The sequence below is a fragment of the Homalodisca vitripennis genome, chromosome 1 (assembly GCF_021130785.1).
Source record: "Homalodisca vitripennis isolate AUS2020 chromosome 1, UT_GWSS_2.1, whole genome shotgun sequence".
Taxonomy (NCBI): Eukaryota; Metazoa; Arthropoda; class Insecta; order Hemiptera; family Cicadellidae; genus Homalodisca; species Homalodisca vitripennis.
In genome coordinates this window covers 64,903,773-64,927,180 of record NC_060207.1, presented here as the reverse complement: position 1 = coordinate 64,927,180, position 23,408 = coordinate 64,903,773, and the positions used below count along the sequence as shown (strand labels likewise).

The 23,408-nt window shown below is 33.7% G+C and overlaps 1 protein-coding gene across 2 annotated transcripts in view; it reads left to right on the top strand.

Moving 5' to 3' along the window:
* LOC124363408 (alpha-1,3-mannosyl-glycoprotein 4-beta-N-acetylglucosaminyltransferase B) overlaps window positions 1-23,408 on the top strand; it is a 134,762-nt gene that overhangs the window by 83,904 nt on the left and 27,450 nt on the right. The window contains exons 3-6 of one of the 2 annotated variants that reach the window (XM_046818668.1): window positions 6,584-6,593; window positions 16,291-16,637; window positions 18,007-18,140; window positions 22,797-22,843. In XM_046818668.1, coding sequence (XP_046674624.1) covers window positions 6,584-6,593; window positions 16,291-16,637; window positions 18,007-18,140; window positions 22,797-22,843 — 538 coding nt within the window. Of the gene's footprint in view, window positions 1-6,583; window positions 6,594-15,961; window positions 16,249-16,290; window positions 16,638-18,006; window positions 18,141-22,796; window positions 22,844-23,408 lie in introns of those variants that run through there. The other variant, XM_046818661.1, reaches the window with a different exon arrangement.

Here is a 23,408-nt window from a genome sequence, read left to right as displayed (position 1 = left end):
TTAACAGATAGTTGACCGACAAACTGCTTCTCATAGCAAACACTAATTACAGATTTCCTATACTGCTGTGAACAATTGTCTACGTTTGTGTACATATATTTTAGAAACACCCTGTACATAGAGTGGATACACTTGTATAAACAGTAACATTATTATAAGTTATATAACATTATAGCGTTGTAGAGGCTGCTTCTGTTATCAGATAAGACTTACATTTTTATGCAGATTTCATTGAGAGGAAGAAAAGGCTGCAGAAGCCTTTCCACTCCACCCTCAAAAGCTTTTCTGCGTCCCCAAGGGCTCCCTTTGAATTCAAAGTAGTACACTGCTTCACCTTTTTATACAAAGTTTTGAGTTATTCTAAATTTAATCTATCCTTTCATGCATAACGTGTCCTTTTAAAATGGCTATAACTTTTCAAATATGTTTTAATTATAACCCGATTTGAATCAGTGATTTATATAATTTTTACTATCTGAAATTCAACTACAGGAATTCTGATATTGTAGACTATAATTATGAAATATAAGTTTTAAAACCATTTCTCTGACTATAACATCTAGCATAGACTGTACAGCTTGTGATTAGGTGAATAATTCATTAAATTAAATTTGGGATGTGGAATCATTTTAATGAACTTTTATATTGTGAGAACATTATACAAAAATAAATTCTTAATAATCATACATGGAAATGCAAACATGGTTTTTACAAAAATTGAACAACACTTTCACTGCATCACAAGTAAAAGTGCAGACTTCGTTTTCCCATTTTAAAATCTGTGCTGAGATATTAAAAATGCCACTGTAATGAAGTTATCAATGCCAGCTGCACCATTAAGAGCAAGTGCTGTACGATATTAATCCTGGTAACAAGATCCCCTCCTCTCTACCATCCCCTCCTCCAATCACCAAGCTTACCACTTAGCAACTGCAAAAAGTTTCTTTTAAGCTGGAGGCAAGGATCAACGCGAGTCTCGAATTCCCGCGCTGACAACGCTTCCTACTTAGCTGTCTCTAGTAGGGGTAATTATAATTTTATAAGAAACTTTCCTTTTTGTTAAGTTTATTGAATTTAGTAGTATTTTATATTAAATAATTATGTTGTATGAATTAAAATGAAATTAACGCTTTTAGATTTTCTGTGGATAATGATCCAAGAAGCCTGTATTGTAATAACAAATTACATAAATATTAATTACGTTTTGTGCCCACTTATTATGATATTCTTATATTGGGCAAAGTAAGTTTTCAAGTTGCAAGAAGTGTTGAAGTTAAGTTGTATTATAAGTGTAACAATCAGAGCAATATGGTTACACGATATAACTAAAAAGATGTAACTTATCTTATTGCTGAGTTTGAAAACGGGTTTGTATTACAGCAAATTGGAACTATACTAACCTTTACATAATGGGCTTAATTTGAGAAATTTGTGATCACTGGAAAGTGATTCTGGTTCAGTTAGGCAGAATGCCCTCTGGTGTATAATTACTTTAGTTGTATTAGTACATTAAATTACAAATTATGAGCCGAATACTAAGTAGACTGTATATTGTACACGGCCTTTTCATTGGGAATATGTTATAGCTTTTATTTTTATAACTTGTTTGATCATGACCAACTGCACGTTGAACTGATGGTAATTGACGTTCATTGGATTCGGTCCGAAGTCAAGTTGCAAGTTGTCAAGCAAGTAGCAGACAGGTTCTAAGTGCCCTAACTCGGACAATAGGCTGCAAGTAACTTGCGAGTCGTAAACTGCGTAAGTGCACTACCACCTGTAAACTCCTCCATTCTCGTACTAAACAAAATACTTGTAGTTTCCTCTCTTTTCTTATAATATAATATAACTAAATAACAGTAGGGACATGTATCCAATTTTTATCCTTTGTCGATCTTTCTTATTTCGAGACTAGCCAGCAATAAAAATAGACTTTATATCTATTTATCCATGTTTTATCATTTTCCTATATACAAATGGATGTTTAGTCTCATAAACGAGTGTATCAAGAGTACGAGACTTCCTGATAGAAGAAGTATCTAACTTTTGTCCTTACAGGATTCAAAATAAACCGATACATCGGAGTATCGATGGACACGACATATTGAAAGTTTTTTCTGAACTGACTGCAACTCTTTCCCGGCTGATCTTAGCGCCTTTTATCAGGTGCCTGCAATACTAACTCTCCGTTGTACTGCAAGTATTGCATACCAACTAGGCGCATAGGCCTTTAACCTTTTTAGAGAAAATCTTGGTACACTCTGACCTTTTCACCCCAAAATCAATACAGTTGTGAGTTTTCACACAGACGGACAGACAGTCAACGACACGATTTTTAAAGAATTTGTCTCTCTTAATAAAACACACACACACGCGCGCGCGCGCGCGCATTATATGAAATGGTAAGTCGTGATATAATTGGATCACCTGATTTCCGCATGAACTATTTAACTTTTTACATCATAGCCCTTCGGCTATGGTGATTATATTTCCCCCTAAATGAAATTGAAATAGCTAGCGGAGAGAACCCTGCATAGTCGTGATTATTCTATGCAGTCCGGCTACTGACCACTTATAAAGACCATGTGGCGCATCCTACCAGTGTCGAGTAACTGCGTACGACGTAACGACGCTTGGATTCTACGACAACTGGAGGTCACGTTAACGGCATCCTGCGACACCAGACATCCAAATGACTCCATGTTCTTGTAATCGTTTTCTAAATCTGTGTTATTAAAATACAGTACAGAATTCATACTGTCGAGGAAGTGACGTTTAGACTCTCTCTGTATTTAAAAAGTGAATGTTCACGTACCCAGCAAGCACTTCACTTCTTCCGCAAGTAATTTGTAAACAACTGTTTTCATTCCGATGTCACAAATTATAATATTTTGAGTCAAACCAATAATATTAGCTTCTCGATTCATTCTGAAAGGTAACTCCACGGATTATGACTGACGTAGCGTAAATCACAGATTAAGTCAGATGTGGTAAAGGGCATATATTATGCGTACTGGTCCATTTTTCGTGCTGTATGTAGTATGGAAAAGCCCCAATAGCGCAGCTTTGGCGAGCCGCATGCAATGTGGAAACGAAGCATCAGGAACCAATTTTCTGTATTTTATAATTTAACATTACTGTATTTAAAAATTTTTAATCGCCTATTTCCCTCTTTAAATGCTACAAATTAAATGTACGTTTTGATAAAACTAGTGTTACTTAATTATTTTTAATTATATCTAAGGAGTAATTAAAATAAATTTTAATTTAAAGAAACGTGATTGAGGTTACTTACTAATTGGTCATCGCTAAGACGAAAAAAGGTGGAGATGAACAGAACTGTGAATCATATTTGTATTTTAATGTATAATTTAATGTTAAACTAATAATGTTAGGTGAGTTTTAGCTGTGTATGTTGTTAGCAAAAACTGGAATTAGAAGCCTAAACATTACAGTGGAAGTGCTAGTTGAGGGTTTGTTTTAAACACGTTGGATACATTTTAATGTCTTTCCTGCAGTCCTGAGGAATTTTAATTACACATTTTTCCTCCAGAAACTGACCAAAACATTCTTTAGTCTTAGAACTTAACTTTACGCTGGTTTAATGTAAATTACATTTTGTGTTAACGCGTTTTGAACATTCCTTATTGTATCTCTGTTGTATTAACATTACAGTTATCTTAATTACTACACAATTTTAATATGGAGTAATCAATGTAAGTTGTCTTTCATAACATTTTATCTACAACAATTAAGTCTTCAAAGTCTTTCAGATTCCACTTATGTATTGATGTTGTGCTCAATGAGTGATAAAGACTTTAGTCCTATTGGTTGTGTTGGATTTCAATACAGCCCCACCCACAAGAATCATTGGTAAATATATTCTTAATTGATTGAGAAATACGAGCAGTCAGTGTAAAAGCTTGTTCCTTCCATGAAGTGTAAATTAATTATAATCATCTCGTAAATTTAAAAAATACGCTGCTTTATTTCCTCACCATATTCACAAACTCAGAAATACGCTAGAGTGTCGGTTTTCAACCCTCAGTTAGTGTGGCAATGTTAATCGCCAATTGAATTAGTGAGTACAATTAGGTCAATAACTTAATGTTTAGAAACTCGGTTATAATTTAAGCCTATTAATGTCCTTTGTCCGTTAACCATTAACTAACAATCCGTTCTAATTATTAATCGTCGTTATGTTGTAACAATATTATACAGTTATGTTGTAACATTAGTATACAGGCCGTACACAATCATTCTGCACATCACTAGTTTCAGAAGCTTGGATTCTAAACCTTTAATACGTTATATGGTCATTGAGCAATAGTTAAAGTAGTGCAATATTTGTAGAAATTAATCTTCTCGTGTGGATAAATGCAAGGCACATTCATATTTGTTACAATGTTCAACAAAGTTTTTGAAACTTTAACTTTTATAACTTAGTAATAGGTAAACTCGTGTTAAAATAAATGACTATTTGTTTATGTCGGACAAGAATCATAGAAGAAACTTTACAATTTTAGTTGTAATATGCCATCAACTTCCGGGAAATATTGACAAAACAGTGTTTATAATTGTTTTAAATAATTTACAATATTGTTGTTGTTTTTTTACATATACTTTGTCAGTTAATGAATGGCTTTATCGGACCTTTCTCTCGTATAGTTTATTTCCTTAACATGTGTTTCAATATATTTCTGTTCTCTGCACACGAGGTGACCTCCTTGACACAGTTTTCTGACATAACCTGGCAAGCGTTTGAGAACACAATATTCCCCTTGACAATGTAAAGGCACTATAAATTCATCTGACACCACCATAAGGCTAACCAGCAGGCTGACGACCGCGTCATGCATTTATCATCTGACAGCCGCAATACAACATCCGGTCTGTTGTATTCTCAGTACAGTCAAGTGCAGGATTCTATAGAAGTACAGTACAGTCATGTGCAGTTCAGTATCTTAGTTAAGCGTTACTTACTTTTAGAGGTCGCTAGTTGTACAACAATAACAATAAATAGTATTTTCTCAAAAAGATTTCTTCAGCTTGGTTTTACCTTTGACTGTTTGTTTTAGATAAATTTTATAGAAATCTGCTTGTTGCAATATCTCTCATGGCGAAATTCCCGAGAGATTTTGTTTGAATTTTCGCTGAGCAGGGCCTCCAGAACACATAGCTACTGTAATAATCAAATCTATATTATACTGTATATAGGCTTTTATAATATAATTCTATATTGTAAAAATGATAATTCTCATAATTTCTTATTGGTTCAAATTAAATGTTATCTGCGGTTTACATTCATTCAAAATGTTTATCTAGACCATTTCACAACATACATAAAAACTGTTTTTAACACACAGTAATAAACTTAGTCATATTTTAACCTTTTAAAGTTTCAAGATGACGACCGTTCAAAGTTAAAATAAGTAATGGTTATATCTGAGATATTATGCATCTTAGAGTAAAACGGTAAATGGCGTTATAAATATCGTGTAATTGATAAAAGTATGTATCTTCCTACATTGTTTAAATATTTCGTAAGGTTTCTTTATACTTAATGTACAATGTTTTGAGAAGTATAGGGTAACGTATAAGCAATACAAGATAATCCGTATGTTTACAAACGTAATTTGTAACTGTTCGCAACCAAACCAAGTCCACGTTTTTAATATTACTGATATACTTATAACTATTTAAGCCTTTAAAGTTTCACATTGAAGTTTCATGTTTATAATGTTTTAAGTATTATACGTATAGTAACATGTCAACCAATAAAGAGTTGTCATACTATCATTGTATAAATAAACTAATAATCCTTTTTCAATTTTATACTTCGATAGCCAAACATAAAATCTACTTTTCTTCCGATTATGCCGCTTCACGAGAGGGATATTAAAAAAAAAAGTCATAAGTACATAGTTTTTATTGATTTTCGATAGAGATATGAAATTCCACACGCATGACATTTTTGCAAATGCGTAAAATTTGAACATTGATCAAAGAGAAAATACGTTTATATAAAGTAAATATTACTTAAAGAGCTATAAATACATGGAAAACCACTAGTTATATAAAAATGGAAGCTTCTAACAAAAAAGGAACAGTATATTTATTTATCAAGACCTCAGAAAACAGTATATTTTTACAGGAAAGTATATTTTTGGATCTATAATTTGTTATAAAACAAATCCAGTCATCACTGAAAGAAATGTGTACTGGGCCTTATTATTTAAACTTATTGAAAGTTTATACAACATTAAAGTAGAATCAATTACGTTTTGAATGATCATTAAAGCTTTGAGTTGTTACCCTCAGGTAATTGGTCTTCGTTGAATCGTTCCTATTTACATTGCAGTTTCTTTCATAAAATGTACGTGTTTAGTTGGGTTCCATTCAACGAATTTCAATAGCTCTCTGCTTTCACTTAATTAAAGCAAAGTCAGTTTTGTTTTCAACTTTATTTAAAATTGTTGGCTCTTGTTGGCTAAGCTTTAGCGAAGGATATAGTGATAGGGCTGGAAACATTCATTTCTGCATGTCTGTCCGCATGATATCTCGAAAACGAACTGACTTATAGACTTGAAGATGTGCATGAAGATTCATTTATCTATAATGAACACTGTGTTTGATGATTGTGCATGTCACTACTTGGGATTTGGCTGAGTGTTAGCGAATATTTTAAAATTGGTGTTATAGGTAACCATGATGGAAACTAGTAATTATTAGAATAAATAAATTTGTAAACAAACTCAATGCACTCATAACAGATTCAAATATATGACAAATTAACACGTGTAGTCTAACTAGCCCAATAAATACATAATTTTATTGTGACTTGTTGTGAGAATGAAAATTATTTAAACACGAATACCAGATTGAATGAACTAATGTCTGATTGTATGATGTGGCAAAATATGTCATGAGATAATATGTAGACTTTAAATTTTGGATGAAACTTAACATCGTAATGTGGCGTATTTAAACCTTGTAATATTCTACTAAGTACTTTTTAGATTAATTTTTGGAAATTATGATTAATTAACATAATTTATTAATTTAATTTATTAATTGAATTAAATATAATGCCAAGTAGCAGAATCAAGTAAACATATTAATACATGTAGCTTATCACATTAGATCAACTGACAACGATGGTTTCTGTAGAAGTTGGAAATCACAGAAGACTCATGGGAACCACTATTGACAGCGCGAGCCGACGGCAAGGCCTAATCCCTAATACTGTCATTGGCAGGCCTAGAATAACAGGCGTGCAGCACTAGACAGTTGAACTACAGAGTAATAAGGTATATACAGAGTGCTCGCGCCCATGCTTTCATGTGTTAACAACTTTTGGGCTGTTTTGTGAACTGTCCGCTTTAGAGCGCGACGTAAGCTTGTGTCCCAGCGGACGTTGCCATATCGTGCCCCGACGGGCGGCGGGTGTGGAGTGGGAGGGGGGGAGTGATGAAGCGGGCCAGTATCCCTGTGTCCCAATCTGTCTCGCTCAGCTCACTGTGCCTTCGGATAAGGAACTGAAATATCAGTAACAGCCTTTCAAATTAAAGTTCCTTGGCATAAATGTAATGAGAGAAGCCGCATAGAGTTATATTGCACAACATTCGATAAACTGACTGACCCGTTACAGTATTGGTTATTTCTAAATTGGCAACTATAAGATTTATACAGAAATAATGATTGGTCTCAAACATTAGTACTGTATTTTCTGTGAATTAAACCACTAATTATAAATTATAGCATCGTAGGTACAAAGTTAAGACTGCATTGCTTTTCTTAAGTAGTCCTGGATTAGTTACAGCTTTTGGAGCACTGACCTAAACATTAAATATGACATTTATATATACTGAGATAGAAAAATCAGTAACGAGCAAATGTATTATTTATTAATTCAATGCGAGAAGAATCTGACACTATATATATATATATATATATATATATATATATATATATATATATATATATATATATATATATATAACAAACAAGGTATACACAATATTCACTACAAGTGTTATCGTTATTAATTACTTGTTATTATTTCAACTTCATAATGTAAATCAATATAAGAGTGCGTGTTAGTATTAGTAAGTAAGAGGTATGTTTTAGTAATATGTTACTATTTTTTATTAAATTGTATTATGACTTCCGTGTTGTAGTATAACATAGCATTTATTAAAACAGAAAGTTGTAACTGGAGAAGATACGCAAGTGTTAAAAAATTCTGTTATTTGACGTTTGAATTTCACAGTTATTTTTCAAGAAATCTTCTAGAAAAATTTTGTTCAAGTTTATTTTTTCATTATTTGACTGTCAAGTTCTTGATTTGTAGCTACTATATGTTCTTTTACTAGCCAAATGATGTTAGCATCCGGAATATTAATTTTTCGGTCGATCGAATCATAACCTGATGTTTATTATGTACAGATATTTATTAAAAAATATCGTTCTTCCAGGCATGTCCACTGTAAGGAAGTGGCTTTCGAGTAATGAGATGTTCCGGACTGGCCTTAACAAAAGTTCAATGTCAAAAATTAAAACAAAAGCCTCTACCATGTCAGATATGGAGAAAGCCTGCGTTCTCATGTTTGACGAAATGTCAATAAAAATGACATTGGAATATTCTCCCAGATATGATTTGATAGAAGGATTCGAAGATATGGAGGAAAGAAAAGAAAACCAGCAATGGGTAGTCAGGCTTCAGTCTTTATGATTAGAGGTCTATATTACCAGTGGAAGTTACCCATAGCATATTTCATATCAGAATCTGGATTATCGTCAGATACTACAAAAGAAATGGTTGAAGATTGCGTCAAGAAGTTAACTGAAACTGGCCTTTGTGTTAAAGCAGTAGTGTGTGATCAGTGCCCAAGAAATACTTTAGCTTTTAGAAAATTAGGCATTTTAGAAGATAAGCCATACTTCTTAACCACAAACCAAAATAAAGTGTTTGCACTTTATGACGCACCCCATTTATTAAAATCACTGCGCATCAATCTCTTAACGCATGATTTTAGTCTTCGAGAAAAGGTTATATCTTTTAGTGACATTAGAAATAGAGTGCAAAAGTTCAACGACGAGATCAGCTTATCAACTTACGCAAGCACACATATGGCCAAACAATTTTGAAAAAATGTCTGTGTCACTTGCTGCTTAAGTTTTCAGCCATACAACAAGTGCCGCTATCAAAACCGCTGTTAAAACCCAGCAAATAAACAGCAAAACGGGTTCAGATACCGCTGAATTCTTAGAAAAAATTAACTCTATTTACGATGCCATGAACAGCAAACAACTAAAAACAGTAAATCCTGACCGATGTGGATCAAGCAAAACTGACAGTCACACAAGAAACTTATTAATGGAAGGGTTGAAATTGTTTAAGGATTTGCGAAAATTAAATGCCAAATATCCAGAACCACCAATGCTTCAAAGGATTCAGACTAACAATAAATGCAATGCTACAACTATTTGAGCATGAAGGATGTCGATATTTGTTAACATCAAGGCTAAACCAAGATCCAATTGAAAACTTGTTCTCCTCTATTCGTCAAAGGGGTGGGTTCAATAGAAATCCAACAGTAAGAGTGTTTTGGGGAAGCTTGCGGATCGCTATATATTAATATGTAATTAAATTCATATTTTGAAATTCACCTATCCAAAAGCCAATAAAATCCTATAGATCAATATTGATCTATAAGTGGGACTTATAGTCGATGCTGCATTTAAGGTGTTTAAGATGAAATACCCTAAATCGGCTCATAAGTTAAATCTTGTTCGAAGACTAGTAAACATAACAGACAAAGTGGTTTCATTTGACTCTATAATGTGCAGTGCGTGTCAGCATAGTGACTTTGTGATGAAGTCATTTTTTAAAATTTTAGTTCATAAGCAGTGCAAGTGGTCAGGTCATTCTACGAAAAAGAGTGCTCTAGACAAACTTAACGTGTTATATTTTTGCCTGGTATGTGTTAGTTTTAAGTATTAGTTGTAATGTTTTTGTAAACGCACATCTATTTTCCAATATTAGAAAGTTAATGTCATCGTATAGTTTCCAGTTTCAACACTATTTCTACTTAAGCATACCATTAATTAGCAGTATTTTATATTTAAATTGTTCAAAAACGGCGTAATTATACAGGGTATTATTGTAAACGTAGGTATAAAAAAGGGTTATATGTGTAAATTTTAGTTCATGTCTCATGTTTTACAATAATTTATTTGGCTGTTTATAGTTTACTATAATAGGATATTATTTTTTTATCGACCATCAATAGAAATTTGTGCAACGATTCATCGGTTTAAAGTAGACACTGAATCTTAATTGTAACATTAACAGATCACATTGTATTATATTTCTATTTGTTTTCAATGTTGCAATCGTTGTTATTATTGAAATTTTGCATTTAATAGCTGTATTTACATCTTGATTTGGATTCCTTTGAGTATTTTTATTCTAACTATGTTCGATTTGATGGTTATTTGTGTGAAATTACGTAATTTCTTCTAAATAGAGTTTCTAGTCTTACATTACTTAAAATACCACATTTTAACTGTTAAATGCTTACTACATAATGTATAATATTTATTAAATAATCGTATTCTCGTGAAAAGGGCATTCATGATAAATCTGCTAACAATAATTCTAAACATTGTATTTTTATAGGAAACAAATAGTATTGTGAATGTACAATTTTATGAAGGACATTTTATTATTTGTGAAATAATTGTTCTAAACACAGTTATTGACATCAAACACAGTAAACTCTTTGTTGAATTTTATGTTTTTCTTCCAATACTGCTCCTGTATGTAATTTCCCGTTTTTAATAATTAATTAGTTTACTACTCACTTATTTAGCGCAATTTTAGTTGTTGTAAAGCAAGTTAAATAGGTGCATATAAATGCAGAACAAAACAGACAGGAAGCAAGCGCTTGCTGAGTAGTAACGTAACAACAGGGCTAGGGGTTTGAGAGAAAGCCGAGTGCCGGGCCGACCGACTCAGATTCTTTCTCTACTACAGTTCAGAGCGCGCACGAAGTGGCAACATAGGGCTCGAGCGAGACGGTCCGCGAGCTGCCACCACCCCTGTCGTCGCCGCTCTGGCCTAATCAATTTTCCCTATGTCGCGAGCACTCTGTATATACCTTATTACTCTGTAGTTCAACTGTCTAGTGCTGCACGCCTGTTATTCTAGGCCTGCCAATGACAGTATTAGGGATTAGGCCTTGCCGTCGGCTCGCGCTGTCAAGAGTGGTTCCCATGAGTCTTCTGTGATTTCCAACTTCTACAGAAACCATCGTTGTCAGTTGATCTAATGTGATAAGCTACATGTATTAATATGTATATACCTTATTACTCTGTGGTTGAACCTTAAATCGGTATTACCAATCAGTTATCAATATGATTGTTTTTATCAGACTGCCACTTTTTGATAATCAGATGCTGCCTTCTTTGTTTGAAGACATTTTCTTTCTTGATTATTTCTAAGTTTTTTCGGTTATCCATAGATAGTATTATAACAATTTCTCTAGTATTTTTGTTTTGTAAAACGTTATTGTACGTTCGGTTTTCTGTGTTTTGCTAAGACCGATTTTGGGGTGCCTAATGTTGTGTAATGTCCATGATTTAATTTGACAGATTTATACCGAGGGACCAGGAATTTAAAAGACCCGCAGGCAGAAGTTTAAATAGGAGTGTGACCGCTGGTCCTCTGATTATATTGCCTAATTAAATGCCTAAAACTAAAGTCTAGTGCTGCTTGAAGTCTGATTCACCTGGTCACTTGCAAGGGTGGAACTGTGGTTGTCCTTGGTATCTTGGGTCTGATAATACTAAGGCCACTCACGTTATATTCAGCTTTACACAGTAACAAGATAATAAATGACATCAAATTCAGTGATTCTAAAGTGGTTTCGGAGATGGACATTTTCTCCCGTGACCATTACTTGTCTCACTATGCTTCTTATGGAGTTTGAAACGTAAAGCCTTTCTTATACTGTACAATGAGCTGCAAGACTAATCTTCACATTAAAACTACTCCTATTGGCAGCTTAGTAATTTTGAACTGGTAGTAACTAGTTCACGTAGATTGATGAGATAACAGTTTGTTTACAAACACGTCAGCTACCATTAGTTACTCAAAATTAATTATAATTTAAGTCGGAACAAGTGGGGAGTAATCCCAAACTTTGGCTTATGACGTAAGTAGGTGTTAATCCGTCACTGCTTATAGTAATAATCTTCACAAGTTGTTCTTGTATAAGTTTTCAAAAAGCAATATCAGCACCTATATGGTCTTCAGTGTAACGTAAACAAAAATATCGAATATACAGTTAACAGCAAAATCACGTCGGTGAAGTGTTTTGTCAATGGGTGATTCGAGTTCAAAAGCAAGGGCCACTGCCAGTTTAGCCCTGGTAACAACATTCCAACCCCCCTCTCTCTCCCCTGACCCCTCATCCCTCCTGCCACTTAGCAACTACGGAGAGTTCGTTTGAAGCCGGTGGCAATGAATCAGAACAAATTGCTCCTCTTGTCTTCTTTACTTCTAAAATTGAAAACAGAAATCATAAAATCTAAACACAAATAATTTACTATTATTAGTGTAATTTAAATTACATTTCTCTACGGTTTATTTCTAATATTCACCTGAGACGTCTTAAGCCAAAAAACTAAATTATGTACGAATTTTATTTTTTATACCTAACAATACTTGAATACTAAAAAATTTTATTTAGCACTTTAGTACTCTATCAATAGTTATATTAATTTTGTTTGTTTTTTAATGCATTTTGCTCGATCCATTACTAAAGTTTTCTTAAAATAAACCGTAAGTTTGAAAGCTACTCTAACCTCTCCAAACTTCAAAGCAACTTTTTCAGTTCTTACTAAGCAAAATAAAAAATTACTATTTTCTATCTGATATGCGATTTAAAAAAATAGTTAGAGTAAGAATCGAATGTAAGTCAAACTAAGTTTTCTATTGCTGTACATGTTTTAGTGAGTACATTTGCCAAAATTGATTTAAGCTGATCTTTTGTTTTTATTACAGCTGAAAACTACATAATAATATGTTGACAAAACAATATTAAAAACACAAATGTTCTTTATATGAGTTCTGTTTCATTATATTATTTCTCGTAGTCTTTCTGTCAGCAGGATTTTACCAAATATATCTCGTGTTAAACGTTTTTACACAGCACTAGCCTGTGATCGTGCAGAAAACGGTGTGGTTTAACCCTTTATTTCCTTATTAAGTAAATAAATAATAATGTCTTGTTGTAACATACAGCTAATACAGAAAGCTAAGTTAAGCAGCAAAGGCAAAACCTAACGAGCCGGAACTTTAGGTGCACTATACACCGTGGCACTACCTGCTCTCCATTGTTACCACCTCACGATCTCTCCCAACCGTGGCACTAGCTGCTCTCCATTGTTACCACCTCACGATCTCTCCCAACCGTGGCACTAGCTGCTCTCCATTGTTACCACCTCACGATCTCTCCCAACCGTGGCACTAGCTGCTCTCCATTGTTACCACCTCACGATCTCTCCCAACCGTTGCACTAGCTGCTCTCCATTGTTACCACCTCACGATCTCTCCTAACCGTGGCACTAGCTGCTCTCCATTGTTACCACCTCACGATCTCTCCCAACCGTGGCACTAGCTGCTCTCCATTGTTACCACCTCACGATCTCTCCTAACCGTGGCACTAGCTGCTCTCCATTGTTACCACCTCACGATCTCTCCCAACCGTTGCACTAGCTGCTCTCCATTGTTACCACCTCACGATCTCTCCCAACCGTTGCACTAGCTGCTCTCCATTGTTACTACCTCACGATCTCTCCTAACCGTTGCACTAGCTGCTCTCCATTGTTTCCACCTCACGATCTCTCCTAACCGTTGCACTAGCTGCTCTCCATTGTTTCCACCTCACGATCTCTCCCAACCGTGGCACTAGCTGCTCTCTATTGTTACCATCTATTGCTACCACCTCACGACCTGCTATAATTCTCCTGATTCTGTTGTCTTCATGAAAAGTTTCGGCAGAATCAGGCCAATTGTTGTTGAATTTTCGGAAAAGAAAACTTGTTGTGTTTCATATAATTAGGTCGTTTGTTTCTTAGAGCACAAATTTGTGAATTTGAAGTTTAGAAAGAAAAAAGTGATACTAAGAAGACATGAAATTAAGGAGAAATTTTATTGTGTGGAAAGAAACTTTCCTTGGTTCAAATGTAGACGAAGATTCAAGTCCGCAGTTTGTAAATCAAAACTGCGAAACTAAAATTTAAATTCATCGTATCTTGTTTGAAATTTCTAAGAATGTTTCTGAAGGTAATTTGTCGAGTAGGTCGTAAGTACAGGCTATATACTGTGACAGACATAACCTAAGTACTTGCAAGTTGTAAACTTGATCCATGAACGCGGCCGCGCAAAACGAAGTCTCTAACCGATATTTACGTGAAGTAAAACCTCCAACTGTATATTTATTGAGATTCCAAATGCGTTACTTGTCTCTATATCTTGTAGGCTACATGTGCACGAACCTTGTAACATAGGATCATCAAACATCACAATAATTTCAAAATAAATAAGTAAAAATGTTTTTATGTCCCAAAGCAGACTTTCAGTTCACAAATGTGTATCAGAAGGTTTGACCTAAGTCGACAGATAAAGTTATTATTAGCTTATGTCCAATGATAATTAATTGTAAAACACGTTGTAATTAATATGTGGAATCACTAATTACTTAATTATAAAGTGGATTAATAATTCTGACTACAGATAATATATGCATGTATTAATAAATTACATTCATGGATTTTTCGTATATTTGTCACCGTTGAGTAACAAACACAGGTACCCTATGTTCTACAAAAATACATCTATAAATTATTTACTGAATGCGAAAAAACTAATTATTATTAATTTAACTGAATAATGCATATCTTTTCGTAACAACCAAACAGTGAAAACTGTCCAGTGGCTAGTAGTGAATGGTGATCGTCATAGCAAAAACAAGATTGGAGCATATAAAGAAGGAGACGGCACTTTTTAAATTGGTTCATTCTCTGTGAACTTAAGACCATATTACCAATTGGCATCCTAGAGTTTAATCACATCACCGAGTCTCTTTCTCATGTTTCTGCCGCTGCTCCGCACCGTCTAATGAGGCTACAACTCCGTTTTTAGAGAGTGGCTCCATCTCGTGTACAATTTTACGCTTGTCTACATTGAATTTGATAACAATTTTCCATTGGCTGCATTGAGATTATATTTTTAATCATCTGCATGTGGTACAACTGTGAACGTAACTAAACTTCTAAAGATGTCAATACAAATTTAACAAGAGTCAGGTTTGATTTATGAGTCCCATGCCCAGCTTACAGGCATTTTCAGTGATTGAACTCATTCTTAAACCAATCTACTAGAGTCCACCAGTGGATCCTGGTGTAATTCAAAATATACGCTGTCTGTTGGCATATCTACATATCGAATACTGGACTAGAGCGAGCTGTAGTACAGAGGACAGCCGAAGTTGCAACACCTGAATGCCATGCACCGAGATAGGGAGGAGAACCTGCACGTGCTGAGTCAGCATGTGTGTCAGTTGCTGATGTATAGTGTGTATATGTTGCAGACATGAGCCAAGAGCAAGCGGTGGTACAAAGGATAGCTGAGCTACAGCTGAAGTTGCAACACCTGGACGCCATGTACCGAGAGAGGGAGGAGGACGTGCACGTGCTGAGCCAGCAGTTGGGTCAGTTGCTGATGTATAGTGTGTATATGTTGCAGACATGAGCCAAGAGCAAGCGGTGGTACAAAGGATAGCTGAGCTACAGCTGAAGTTTGCAACACCTGGACGCCATGTACCGAGATAGGGAGGAGGACGTGCACGTGCTGAGCCAGCATGTGTGTCAGTTGCTAATGTATAGTGTGTATATGTTGCAGACATGAGCCAAGAGCAAGCGGTGGTACAAAGGATAGCTGAGCTACAGCTGAAGTTGCAACACCTGGACGCCATGTACCGAGAGAGGGAGGAGGACGTGCACGTGCTGAGCCAGCAGTTGGGTCAGTTGCTGATGTATAGTGTGTATATGTTGCAGACATGAGCCAAGAGCAAGCGGTGGTACAAAGGATAGCTGAGCTACAGCTGAAGTTGCAACACCTGGACGCCATGTACCGAGAGAGGGAGGAGGACGTGCACGTGCTGAGCCAGCAGTTGGGTCAGTTGCTGATGTATAGTGTGTATATGTTGCAGACATGAGCCAAGAGCAAGCGGTGGTACAAAGGATAGCTGAGCTACAGCTGAAGTTGCAACACCTGGACGCCATGTACCGAGAGAGGGAGGAGGACGTGCACGTGCTGAGCCAGCAGTTGGGTCAGTTGCTGATGGAGTCGCTGCCTCCCGGTGGTAACGTCAGCAACTCTCTGCCGCTACACCTCAGCCCCGAAGTCCGCACCTTACTCCGTAATCTCACTGGACTCCGGCCCGGTGGTGGTGACTCTACACAACTGCTACGTCTCCCTTCAGCATACCAGTTCCTGCCTCACCTGCTTCTGAGTCCGTCCAGTCTCAGGCCGGCCATCAGCATATCTAGAGGACGATCTGGTGGTGAGTTTATCAGATCATTATTGGCTGGCATATTAACTACATCATCAATTTCCAATAATTATACTATTAGAATCATACATTGATTGCAAATATTCTGGTTTTGGGTGCATTTTGTTCATTACTCAAGATAAGTTTAATGTATTTCAACATTTGCATGTACAGTACATTACAGTAGTATTTTATAATATTTTAATCTAGAATAGGTTTATATTTTAGTAACAACTTAAGAAACATTGCCAGCTGTTACAGGTGTTAATTACTTAAGTTAATTACTTAAAAATCAGTAAGTATTGCCCTTTTATTTAACTTAATCCATAGATTTCATGTCCCAAAACTGTAGTGATTTGAAGTTATGTTTCTTTTGATTTAATGTACATACAAATGTATAAACTTATTTTTCAAGAGTATGGATGTTAAGAAAAATCTCAAACCATGTACTGATTAGAAACGTGATTGCAAAATTTCACTTCAAAGTATTAAATACATTTTTAATATCTGAAACATTTGGACCTGTTAGTACTGAGAGACTCTAACTATTTGTGTCAAAGGTTACAAATGCTGTTACTGGAAATGTGATTTAATTGAAATAATCTTGTGGTTTGATCAAAACGTTAGTGCAGTCAGTATTTTCGTGCTATTCCATTATTAATCCCTTTGAGTATGATATTGCTTGAATTGTAAATGTCCTTATCCAACTCAAACATGATTTTTTCTGGAAAGATATTATTTTTAGATATATTTATGTTGCTCAGAATGAAATTGAAAGTAAAAACATGGGTTGTGAATTCCCAAGAACATTGCCAACCAAGGTGCGAACTTGTCAAAAAAATTCAGTTTTTTTCCTGTTCCTAACAAAAATGCCTTTTTTATAACGAAATTAAGTATTTTTTATTTTATAAAAGAAAATGAAACAATCTTTGCTTATTTGAATTTTAATCGAGTTTAATTTTTTACTTCCTTCTAGCCCTATAGTTTGAGGTAGCTGTTGAAATTAAAAAATAAATGTATTATCCAATACTGGTCTGGATGTTGGAAATCTAGGAATTTGTTTTACATTTTAATTCATAGAAAGTTAAATCTAGCTAAAATTTAGAAAAAACATTTCATCTTCTAGATTTTTACAATATTGTAAGTGCAAACCCCTTTAGTTTCTTTACAAAGGTCGTTATTGAGTAAATAATTAATGGGCATCTCATCGATGGAATGTGTTCTGTTCTTACTGATGTAATTGGTAGCTATGAGAAAAAATGTGTTCTTACTATTAGCATTCTTCAAAACTAAGGAAAGTTATTTTTGCATTGGACTATACAGTTTAGATGTATCTGTGTTCTCTGGGTTTATTGAGGACAATGCTGTGTTGCCTGTGTAGTGTCAGTTGTCCTGGGGATACCCACAGTGAAGCGGGAGGTCCAGAGCTACTTGCTGGCAACCCTACAGAACATCCTGGACAGTATGACTCAGGAGGAGGAGGAAGACGTCCTTATTGTTGTATTCATAGCAGAGGTCAGTGGTTCATGGGAAAGCCTCACATGATTGGTAAATTTTTATAATAGTAAGAACCAGGTAGAAGACGACTTCAATCACTTGTTGCTTATTCTTCATCAAGGAAACTGAACCTCAATAACGAAACGTGATGGGTATTTCTAGTTGAAAACATATTTTTCTTCCCAGTATCTTAATTCTAGTTCTACTATTTTACGTCTTATTCAGGAAGACCATACTTAAAGGACTAATAGAAGCCCATGTTTATTGCCATTTTAACTCCTGTACTGAATTATTTCAAGCTAAATAGTTTTCCATCTAACCATTGAAAACTATCATGAATTTCGTAATGAATTTGAGATGGCTATACAGAACATTCATTTCAATTCTGGTTCTCAAACATTTCAACCAACGATAGCTCCCAAAATAAGTCTACACTAAATTAAAATTTATTCCTCGCGTTGGAGAGGTTTTTGGTGTCGTAAAGTAAATTTTAACCAGAAATAGATCGTTTCAGGGATTCAGTACTGCAGGTAGAAAATGAGATAACATCCCAAAACCAGCATTTATAATGGAAAATTAAAACCTCTTTAATTCGCCACTGCTAACCAAGGAACGCTTTGCTTTAGAGAATATATTATCATGTCTTCTGAAATAATTTCTACTACTACTTAAGATACAACCTAGTTGAATTATCGTATTTAATTTCCAGAAATTTCTGTACATAATTTCAAATGTAAACTATTGTTGTACATATTTTAATACATATGGATGGTGTGCAGTATACTCGTCAATCAATCGTTTTATGGTTGTGCAGGTACTCAAATATAGCAGTAAAACAGTGAGCAGAATAATTTTGTAATCCCTTGTATCAGTGAGAATCTTATACGTACATATATATATACTTCACATTTTTCACAATTAAAATTTGTTATATTTGTGAATTTTTAAAAATATATATTTTCAGCATTACAGGTGAAAAGTTTTTTTGCTCAAAAACAATATTTGTTAAACTGTGAGCATTTTTACATTTCTATTCACAAAGTTTTATACTAAAAACAACACGAAAACTGAAACATAACAAAATATTTAACTTAAGTTAATACAATTAATACTAATCCATACTATCATTATGGAACGGTATTAAAGACAAACATTTATAATTTATGTATCCAACTTGGCACTCTCTTTTAATACTCGTATTTACTGCTACTTTTAATACAATTGTTATATGTGTAAAACATTACATTACACTTATGCTGTTTAGTAAAATGGTACATAGTAGTAAAAGTAAAATGAAGATATTCAATTTATCATATTTACTGCACGGGATAGACGCGACCTAGCTACAAAAATGTACGAACTATCTGCTGGATATATTAATTTTCTAACATTCAACAGTTTTTCATTTATTGACTAGTTTCATTAATTTGGCACACACATAATTCGTATTTAATCTGAGTCATCTTGTTTATTTATGGTAATAAAGGATAATAATTTTGAGTTCGAAAAACATTCAAATTAATCCTACAATTCTTTTACAACGTGTAGATTATACAATTGTAGTTTAATTTACTTTTCCAGATAAAAGTGACCTAAAACTATTAGAAATTAGATTGTTTAAATTGTCAGGAAAGTGGAGTATTCTGCTTCCGTTTCACATGAATAGCCCTCACCTCAATCACGTGTTCTCTATAAACTGCCTCTGGAACTGTGCATCTCACTGCTTGTGGTTGCTTGTTGAGCCATTACATACCTCACTCACTGCAACTATACGAGGTAGAAGAACTGGGATTCATTATCATAATTAATACCGTTGTGGTGGGAATAAACTTAATTTTTAAATTGGTTTTTTTGCTGAGCATTGGCAAAGCCTTTGTGGGGCTGAAAAAAGTTGAACTTGAAATTATGCATGAAGCATCATTTGTATATAGGCAACACTTCGATGAAATATATATCACTCCAGAGGATTGACACATTAATACATGTCGCTTATTCATGCAATGAAAAGAAAAATATACAGTGCAAAATCAATGTTAAAAGTTGATTTCAGCACACTCGTGTTGATTTCAGGATACCCTTCCTAACTCATTGGAACATTTATTATTTAAACGCTGTTATGTAACCTAATTCAATTAATAACAGTGTATTATGTGGCAAGATCTCTTGAAAAAGATTATAAGTAGACTAAATTTTGCATTTATATGCAGACATGAATGATTTCAATGATGGTGCTTATACAATTTCACTTCTTGTCTGCTGGGGGGATTTAAACATTTCTCTTCTGTATGAGGGGGATTTAAACATTTCTTTTCTGTATGAAGCCTCCCTATCTTTCTGTACAGAGGATACCTCAAGAATTAAATGAGATATAGACTTGAAATGTTGCATGCAACCTCTGCGAAGCCTGTTACGTGATACTCTGAGCTTGTTTAGTGGTGGTGTTTAAACGATAGGTTGTACCATTTATAAGCTTTGTTATATATTCTAAACCTCTTAAGCTTAATTGAGTCTATATATAAAGTAACACATGCAAACACTGACAAAATAAAACAGGATTTTCATGTATCTCGATGACGTAGATTGGCTGCAATATTGTGTAAACATTATACTACTATTTATTTCTATTCTTTAACAGAACTTGTTTACAGAATTTTAGAATTCAAACATTAACATTTCAACATTAGAGACATACACAGGAATTCGTCTTTATTCAGATAACTCAAAAAACAATTAAATTATAGAAATGTAAAATGAGATATTATAAATTCAGTTATAAGGCTGGTGTAGTTATGTTTAACTAGTGTCAATAATCTTGCTAAAGAAATATAAAATTAATAATGTTACCATCGTTCATTATGCAGTGATGTTCTATTGGCATTACAGAGGTTCAAGGGTCATTCATTCATGAATAAAACAGTAGTTTTCACATCATGAGGGCTGTTTTCAAAGTAAGTTTTACGTTTCATGCAAAGCACACTTTGAATAGGATCTGCTCCGTAAATGGAAGCTCCATTTCAGAAGTAAACACTGTATTTTATTTTAATGAGAGTTGCTGAATGCGACCATTGAAGCTGGTGCCTTTGCGAGAGCGAGTCCGGCGTGTAAATGAGATCTCCTCTCCACTGTTTCCTCGCTCATTGTTTTCCGCTGGGCAACAAAATTTAATGTTACTGGCCGTTTATTTGTTTATTTCTCTGTTCGGTGTATCTTGCCTGTCTTTTGGATCATTATTGTGTTGTATCATTTATTTTTGTGTGTAAATCTATAGATATATGTAATGGGTTTATATTTATTTGTTTAATTTTAAGTGTGACTTTACCTACTAATTACAATGTAGATAAATGTCTCCAATCAAGGTAATTAACGGCAGTTTTATAAATTTATCTTACATTGTATAATTTATAAATTGAGAGAAAACTGTTACATCTTTCAAAGAAAATAGTTAAAATTATTATGATAGATTGATTTTGATTATCTTTTATAAATTAAAATTTTAATCTTCAAATACTCGTATGATAAGATTAATTATAACAATAGGAGATATGGTCACTCAAAATTCCATCCTTAATGAGGATGCTTCTTGCAATACACTGTTTAACAAGTATAACATATAAAACCATCTCATATAATAAACAACTATAATTATTTAAAATAACATAATAAATGTCACAATATTTTTAAGAGAATATTTCTACTTACATTCTACGACATATGTTCGACAATGACGTCCAAACATCGAAATAAAATATATGCCATATTATAATTGACGAAATATTTGGTGAGTTGACAGTTAGCGGTGCAATACAGTTGACCAATCACATGAATTCTCCCTAGTATAGTTAAAAAAACTATATTTGACAATATTTTGTGTAAATTTGATGATTTCTTGATTAACAAAAATCAATTGCCACAAACTTCAACATGTTATTCATTTGAGGAATTATGGCATGTGCTTGTAAATACATAAATAAATGTTTAGTTCAACAAGGATGTAAACTTGTACCTTTTAAAATATTATAGGTATTCAAGTACTAAATATGCAGTTACATTGCAATTAAATTAACTAATTGTAAGATTAACTGTTATAACATCTTATTTTATTTAAATTGTTTATTATTTTATGTTTTTGTGTGTAGTTCAGCATTTAATTACAACTCTTGGAGGCTCAAAAGTGTTTTTGTTAATCAAGAAATCATCAGAGTTACTGAAAATATTTTCAAATATAGTTTTTTTAACTCTACTGGGGACAATTCATGTGATTGGTCAACTGTATTGTAACGCTAACTGTCAACCTCATGTGATAAACCTGCACAATAATAACAGCCGTTCTCAGCCCACTGGTTCAGCACATTGTAATTATTTATTACATTGTGTTTTCTCTGCGGCAGTGAATTACAATGTTGCTGATTTGACTACTCTATTTAATTATTATTAGCTCAAAGCTGTAAAATTACTCAGTTCAAAACAGAAATACATTGTCAATTGCAAATTTTGCCAACAAACTTTGTCGGAAAGTTCCTTCCTACAAAATGAAGAAAATATATATTACATCAACTTGTTGCAAAACAGATTTGTATTTTTAAATTTGGAGTAATGTGATTATTACATTTATCAATGAAGTAAAGAGTTAATTATGTACTAAGTTTACATAGATGTGCTATTCTGTGGTTTCAGACCGAGGAGGAGTATGTGAATCAAGTTGCTAACGAAGTGAGAGATCAGTAAGTTGACTTACTAATTTCTGTTTAGTAGATTAAAATATTTAGTACAAAAGGTTAGATACTCAGCATAAGAAATTCTATGTTGGGTACACTTTTTTAATTTGTTTGTTGTTTTTTTCCTTTTTTTAATACACCTACCTATAGGCCTAATATGTTTATTAAATTTGTATGATTTTCAAATTTAATTTTAAATCTATATTGATGTACAAAAAAATAATTACTTGCTCTGCAAGGAAGAACAATTTATACTTTATAATAACTTAATAAGTAAATAAATATTACGGTAAGTAAATTGAAGTAAAAACATAACTTCGAAATTACTAATATATATATATATTCAAATGTTTCTCTAAGTGACTGTTTGTCCAATATGACTGTTATAAAGTAAGGGAGTTAGTTACAGTTTTATTAGATTTAAAAGTGAACAACTAATAAACTATTTTACTTTTAACATTTTATATTTTCAAGGCTTTTTGTGTTAGTAGAGCATAAATTATTACAATAGGTTAACAAAATATTACAATAGTTGCAAAACGGAAGATAGTTTGAAATTTTAATGTAATTT